General features: G+C 42.5%; 1 protein-coding gene and 1 long non-coding RNA gene across 2 annotated transcripts in view; one reads left to right on the forward strand and one right to left on the reverse strand.

Annotated features, from left to right (window-relative positions):
• Nucleotides 1-20, reverse strand: part of LOC132471962 (uncharacterized) — a 3,312-nt gene extending 3,292 nt beyond the window's left edge. The window contains exon 1 of the long non-coding RNA XR_009528964.1: nt 1-20. This exon is cut by the window's left edge and continues 654 nt beyond it. This is a non-coding gene — a long non-coding RNA (uncharacterized LOC132471962).
• Nucleotides 21-964: 944 nt separating this feature from the next.
• On the forward strand, nt 965-6,932 carry ero1a (endoplasmic reticulum oxidoreductase 1 alpha). Its single transcript, XM_060070554.1, has 15 exons — nt 965-1,195; nt 1,593-1,712; nt 2,227-2,310; nt 2,414-2,452; nt 2,740-2,816; nt 3,004-3,077; nt 3,200-3,320; nt 3,712-3,773; nt 3,881-3,907; nt 4,027-4,119; nt 4,976-5,222; nt 5,610-5,679; nt 6,026-6,112; nt 6,354-6,490; nt 6,783-6,932. Exons 1-15 carry the CDS (start codon nt 1,094-1,096, stop codon nt 6,841-6,843), a joined length of 1,401 nt encoding a protein of 466 aa, XP_059926537.1. The 5' UTR covers nt 965-1,093; the 3' UTR covers nt 6,844-6,932.
• The last annotated feature ends 35 nt before the right edge of the window (nt 6,933-6,967 follow it).

A 6,967-nucleotide genomic window follows, 5' to 3' on the forward strand; every position in this document is an offset into this window, starting at 1 on the left:
TGTGTGTGTGTGTGTGTGTGTATGAGGCGGATAGGCAAGGAAGTTTAAGAAAAAATAAAAGTAAAGGTTTCCATAGCAAACATTTCGTAAAAATCAAAACATGGCATTTCTAAACAAGGGATTACAGGATTTAACGGTTTGTAAAAACCTCCCCACTGGTGATCAAGCAGAGAGATGGGAAGGTGGACGGTTCAAGTTGCTTTAAGAAGACATTAAAAAACAATATTTAAGACACACAGACTGTACATTTATGACGTGTCTACCTCCCTTCACTGAAGGTGGCGTTTCCCTCTTTGGAGGTTCACCTCAGTTCATTTATTTAGGCTGCTGGTGAATTCCGTCCGACAGAGGGCGCAATTGAGTCGGATCGGCGTTTCCAACTTTGTCTGCTGACTTGGGGAACACTATTTAGGTCAATTTCTGAAAATCTCCCAAATCAGCATGACTCACGAGCAAGACGGTGGACAGCATGTCGCCATATTTTATTTTGTGATTTATAAAAGGACATGTTTGTACACATTTGATTCAGACGGTCGTTTATATTAATTACTTCATTGTGACCAGAGTAAAGGCCAAACCAAAAATAAACCCAACATTTTGAGCGCACCATATTAAATAGGCTTTGTTGTCAATGTCCATTCTGAAATCCTAATTGTATATTTCTAATTACAAATGTATTGTAAACATATCACCAATCCTCAGATCAACTTGAATTACTGGAGTCATTCTGATGGATTTGCTTCTCCCTTGTGGCTAATTAATGTTACTGCACTACACTGAATATTAAATCAACTTAAACGATATTAAACACGCCGACGATCTAACAACGACTTTATAAAAACCTCTACCAGGTTTTTAATTCAGAAAGTAGATTTATTAAAAAATAAAAAATAAAATAAAAAAGTTTCCAAGCGTTGCGTGGTGGTTTGTCACGTAGCCTTGTCCCCCGTGTCATAAACAATGAGGAAATATCAGGAAGCACACTGAGTAAGCGACACTTGCAAGTTGGAGCTCTTGGCTCACTGGTTTCTTGTCTTGAGTAAATTATCGGAGGGTTTTGTGCATATACTGATTTGTCCGTCTCCAATGACAGATGATAATGTCTGTTGGACGGTTGACGGTCTTCGCTGCGCTCCTGGCGAGCATCATGCAGGTTGCCCTCTCGAGGGGGGCGGGTGACAGGTGTTTCTGTCAGGTAAGTGGGACACTTTATTCCTCTCGACCATCAGAGATAACGGTCCTCAATGCAACATTATTATTATGTAGGTATGAGGTATGAGTTTGGTGTTTTTTTTTAAATAGCTATGATGACTTTGAGTAGAAAACATTGGCGTGTTTAATTATTGTATTAAAAACCGCATTGTGTATAGTGGTGCTATATACAATATGTATAGTAATGCATAGTACCTGTTGAAATGTTTGGAGTTGCATATAACATGGTCAAGAAACAACTGTGAGACAAAACAGACATGAAACAATGCTTGCTTTTAAGGTTAATCAGAACATTTGAATAGTGGGATGTTGATGGCTACTCAATAGATTGGTCTATGGATATTTGGTGAAACTACATTGGGTGGTATCATCTTCAACAGGTCACAGGTAACCTTGACGACTGCGCCTGTGATGTGGAGACCATCGATGCCTTTAACAATGATCAGCTCTTCCCTAAACTCCAACAACTGCTTGAGTCTGACTACTTCAGGTTCTATAAGGTATGTCATTGACGATACTCTTCCAGGAAGTAGCATTACATAGGCTGATAGACTGCTCTATCTAGCACACATCCTGTTGGACACGCCCACCTGTGATGTCATACGAGACTGATTTTCAGTCAGGCTAATCAAACCACACCTCATGGGACCTTTGATGATTTGTAATCCAAAAATGAACATTACTAATTTGGAAAAGTAATGCATTCGATTTTGGGAAAAAACAACTGTGTACTTCCTGGAAAAGTAGTGGATAACATTAAATTATAGCTTTTTCCCCATTCTTTGTTCCTTTTTTCACTTTATTTGACTTTAAAGGGAGAGTGAACCCAAAACCTATTATTATTATTATTATTATTATTATTATTATGTTACGCATCTGTTACTAAAATCAGAGAGAGAGAAAGAGAGAAAACATGAGTAAAATCCTATGTTTTGGCCAATATATGAAAAGTTCAAATTGACAAATATTATTTCGAAAAAATTACTTTTTGAACAAAGCTTTGACCACCAACAGGTGAACCTGGATAAGCCGTGTCCTTTCTGGACAGACAACAACCAGTGTGGTATGAGCTCTTGTGCTGTGCAGCCCTGCTCCCCGGTGAGAGACCCTGTTAAGCTGCCCGCTATGCTAGCCTGCCATCCTACCAATCATTCACATTTTACATGTGAGCCGAGAACAATGAGCTTTTTTTAATCCACAGAATGAGGTGCCTGAGGGAATCAAGTCTTCGAACCATAAGGTAAGAGGGAGGTAGAACACCACTGGCATGATGAGAGTTGAACCCAATATCTTTTTTAATTTTCTCTAGTTCAAAGGTTCCCTGCAAAATGTTTGTTACAGTGATATTATGATACAAGCTCATTATATAGTGCCTTGTGTCCATGTGGCCCTGACCCCACATAACTTAAGTAGAACGTCATTATTCTGTTATTCACGCATGCTTCAACACGTAGAAATTAAAAAGTAATCCTTGGTTCTTATTCCTCATCGGTGGTGGCTATTGTCTTGCATGGGTCTGTTGTCTAGTATTCAGCAGACGCCAACACACAGGACGACGACTGTGAGAAACTGGAGCATCTTGGAGCTGTGGACGCCTCTCTCAGGTAAGTTCACAAATATAATAATATATATATAATTAAATAGTAGACTTCCAAAATAAAACAAGGGTCTTAGCGGGTTGCGTTCTTAACAGGGGGTCAGTGTTCATCCAATCCTATTTAGGCCGATGTGAAAGTGTAAACGACAATTTAAAGTCAGTCACCCCATGGACTTCCTGACTGTTGTCTGTAGTGAGAAGACGAGAGAGGCTCTGCAGAACTGGAATCTCCACGATGATGAGGCGGAGCGCTTCTGTGTGATCGACGGTCGGTGTTTATGCGTCCTGTCCAATCCCTCTGAAGCCAGAGTGTGGCTGACTCACAGGCTGAGCCTTACGGTCGAGGACCTGCTGATGTTGATGTTGTTGTTGTTGTCGTTGTTGTGTCAGATGTGGAGTCCCCGGATGCACAGTATGTGGATCTGCTGCTGAACCCGGAACGCTTTACGGGCTACAAGGGCCCTGCGGCCTGGCAAATCTGGAACAGCATCTACGAGGAGAACTGCTTCAAGTAAAGTAGAACGACACACAAACGAAGACAATGAGCAGGAATTACACACAGAGTGAACCCGGTTGATTGACTTGAAAAAAATGAGGGGGAAATCATTTGTCAACTGGAGGTTAGGGGCAGAACTTAAGATAGATGCTGGCGGACTTAAGCACCACCAAAAGTCCAGCCTTGATGTGATGGATGTGGGATCCGTCTATGTCTTCCAACATTAATCACTCATCGGCCAATGTTTCTACTACTGGTGTTTTACTGTCCACCTCGACTGTTAACCCTGCGTGGATGCATGCCATACCATGGTGGCCCTTTAGAGGGCGCTGCTAAAATTGGAAAAACAGGACCATAAACAATAACATCACAATGTTAAGTGTCACCTCTGCTTCCGCCGTCACAGACCCTTCACCGTGAGGCGCCCGGTGTATCCCCAAGTGTTCCGCAGCGGTCAAGGAAAGGATGGTGGGAGCTCCTCCTAGTGACTTAACAATACATTTGTGTGGCACACAGTTAACCCTGGATTTCGGCATGTTCTCTATGTGTGATATCATTTGTGGTTTTGCTTTCAGCCCCGGCCTTCTACCGATGGTTGGAAGGTGGGTTGATTCCGTTCAACATCCTCATGGTCATTGTTATGTGAGAGATGCCAACGCTAACGGTAATGTTTGTTATGCAACAAGACAAACTTCTTTCTCTTGTTTTTCCTCTTGCCCAGGTCAATGTGTGGAGAAAAGAGCTTTCTACCGGCTTATATCTGGCCTTCACTCCAGCATCAACATACACCTGAGTGCCCGATACCTTATGGATGGTAAATAAACAATTATCATGGCAATTTCTTGAAGAGATATTGCGTCAAGGACAGATCAGACTTCTAAACGCAAAAAAGCGCACAATAGTTGTGGACAATTAACCTATTCCAATGTATTCATGCACTAGTCTCCTCTCTAGCAGTTATCCAAGAATACAGGTTCACCCTCCTCCCCACATTGCAATTGTCAATGATCAAATCAAATAATGTTGACCTAAAGGACAGAGTTTCCTGTGTTCTCATCAAGCAGAAGAATGCATTAGGGGATCACTGCTCCCTCGTGACCGGTGTTCCCCATAGGTTGAAGGTTAACGTTAGATAACACTAGGAACAGGTAGGGGGCTAGACAATACAAGGCATAGGAAACAAAGCTCACATGATGAAAAGGGAACAACATATGTCTTTTTCCATCACAACATACAAACACACTTTTGAATCAAATTATTCCACATACCGTAAATATAGCTAATAGCACACACACACATACACCAACACACACACACACAAAAAACACGGCCATTAGTAGTTTCTCTGAATATCTCTGAAGGTACTCAGTCTTCAGAGGGATGTCTTTTATAGCTTTTTCTTATTGTATAGTCTTTTATAGCATACACAACTCAAGTCATGAGACTTCAACCTGTCATCATTCCAACACTCACACACTGCATGTTTATATGATCTATTCTTCTCTCTGTGTTCTTCTTCTGTTTATGGTTTCAAGTCACAAAGGTAGTCAGAAAGCCCTTTAGGTGATTCAAACTAAATACAAACACAAAGTTAAGTGGTCAAGTCAACACAAAGTCAACACTCGGCTTCAGTCCCCTTTTGTCTCCCGATTCTCTCCTTTCACTCGTAGACAACTGGTTCCAGAAGAAGTGGTCCCACAACGTCTCAGAGTTCCAGCAGCGCTTCGACTCTGAGCTGACCGCGGGCGAGGGCCCCAAGCGGCTCCGTAACCTCTACTTCTTGTACCTGATTGAGCTGCGCGCCCTGGCCAAAGCCCTGCCCTTCTTCCAGCAGTCGTCCTTCCAGCTGTACACGGGCCAGCCGCGGAAGGATCAGGCCCACAAAGAGCTGCTGCTGGAGGTCCTCCGACTGGCTGAGTGAGTCCGGACATACAGCGAGATACACTGCCCTGTCACAACCGTCCATTGGGAATGCGATGGAGCAACACGGGGCGGCATGTGGCTCAGGAGGCAGAGCGGGTTGGCTGGTAACCGGAAGGTTGCTAGTTCGATCCCCGGCTCCTCCTAGCTGAGTGTCGAGGAGTCCCTGAGCGAGACACTTAACCCTAACTGCTCTAACAGCCTTGCATGGCTGACACCGCCTTCTTAGTGTGAATGTGCGCATGAATGGGTGGGTGCTTTGAGTGGCCACTGGTTAGAAAAGCCCTATATCGATGCAGTCCATTCAATTGATATGGTGTTCAAATCAGTCCATTTAAAACCAATGAACTTGCCTCTCCCTCCCTCTCACACTTCTCCTCTCAGCACTTTCCCCCTGCACTTCAATGAGAACTCGCTGTTCGCTGGGGATGAGAAGGAGGCGGGGAAGCTCAAGGTTTGACGTTTTTTTTTTGTCTGGCGTCTGTCGTTCCAGCTGTGGAAGAGTGAAGTCGAGTGCGAATGGCTAAACCGATCAAAATTCATGCCATTTACGAGACCAGAATTATTGTTCACTGACAAGTTATCGAATATCTGATGAGGCTTATTTCTCACAGATAATCACAGTTCAAATATGGTAGAAGGAAAAAAGTAAAAGGCATGTTAGTATCTAATGAGTTAGATTAGCAGTACATTCATAGTTGAATTAATTCATTTTTTTCATAATAGAAAGAAAACATTCTAACAAGATTGTATGTAGGTCTTTCATTTCTGAATGCCTCTCTCTGACACTACGACCCCAGGAGGACATCAGGCTGTCGTTTAAGAACATTTCAAGAATCATGGACTGCGTGGGGTGTTTCAAATGTCGTCTCTGGGGAAAGCTGCAGGTCAGCCATTGGCTCTCTCAGTTATCCATATGAAGTAACACTGATGCTAATGCTAATAATGCTAATGAGAAAAGGCTACCTCAATGTATTACTGTGAAGAATACAATTATGAAGTGGAATTGAATGCTAATGAAAAGTATGAAAGTCCAGCCTCGTTGTGATGGATGTAGGATCCGTCTCTGTCTTCCAACAATATACTGGATGTTGTATTTCTATGTATGTTCATCTATTTCATCCACAGACCCAGGGGTTAGGGACAGCCCTAAAGGTCCTGTTCTCAAGGCGACAGATTGAAGACCTGACCAAACCTAACGTTCCACGGCTGGCCTTCCAGCTGAACCGCCAGGAGATAGTCTCCATCTTCAATGCCTTCGGAAGGTACGATACTCTGACCCCATTACAATATGGTTCTGATGACGTATACTGTCTGTGAAATTGCAAAGCCCTGATTTTTCCACTCTTTAGTATTAAGTTACCTAACTCTAAATTGAAAATAATTCATGTGGATTTTCTTTATCCAAAACAAATGACTTCCATTCCACATGTTTCTCTCTCTTATTTAACATGATCCATACCCTTTTATGTTTTTCCATTTAGGATCTACATTTTCTATCGTGGTTCTCAATATAGGCTACTCCACATAATTTGTTTTTATTTAAATCTTTTACAGAATTTCAACAAGTATCAAGGAGCTGAAGAACTTTAGATCGATGCTGGCGGACTTCAGATGACGGAAGCACCACCAAAAGTCCAGCCTCGTTGTGATGGATGTGGGATCCGGCTATGTCTTCCAACAATAAACATTCATCGGTCAATGTTTCTACTACTGGTGTTTTACTGTCCACCTCAACTGAT

This window comes from Gadus macrocephalus, chromosome 14, assembly GCF_031168955.1.
Source record: "Gadus macrocephalus chromosome 14, ASM3116895v1".
NCBI lineage: Eukaryota > Metazoa > Chordata > Actinopteri > Gadiformes > Gadidae > Gadus > Gadus macrocephalus.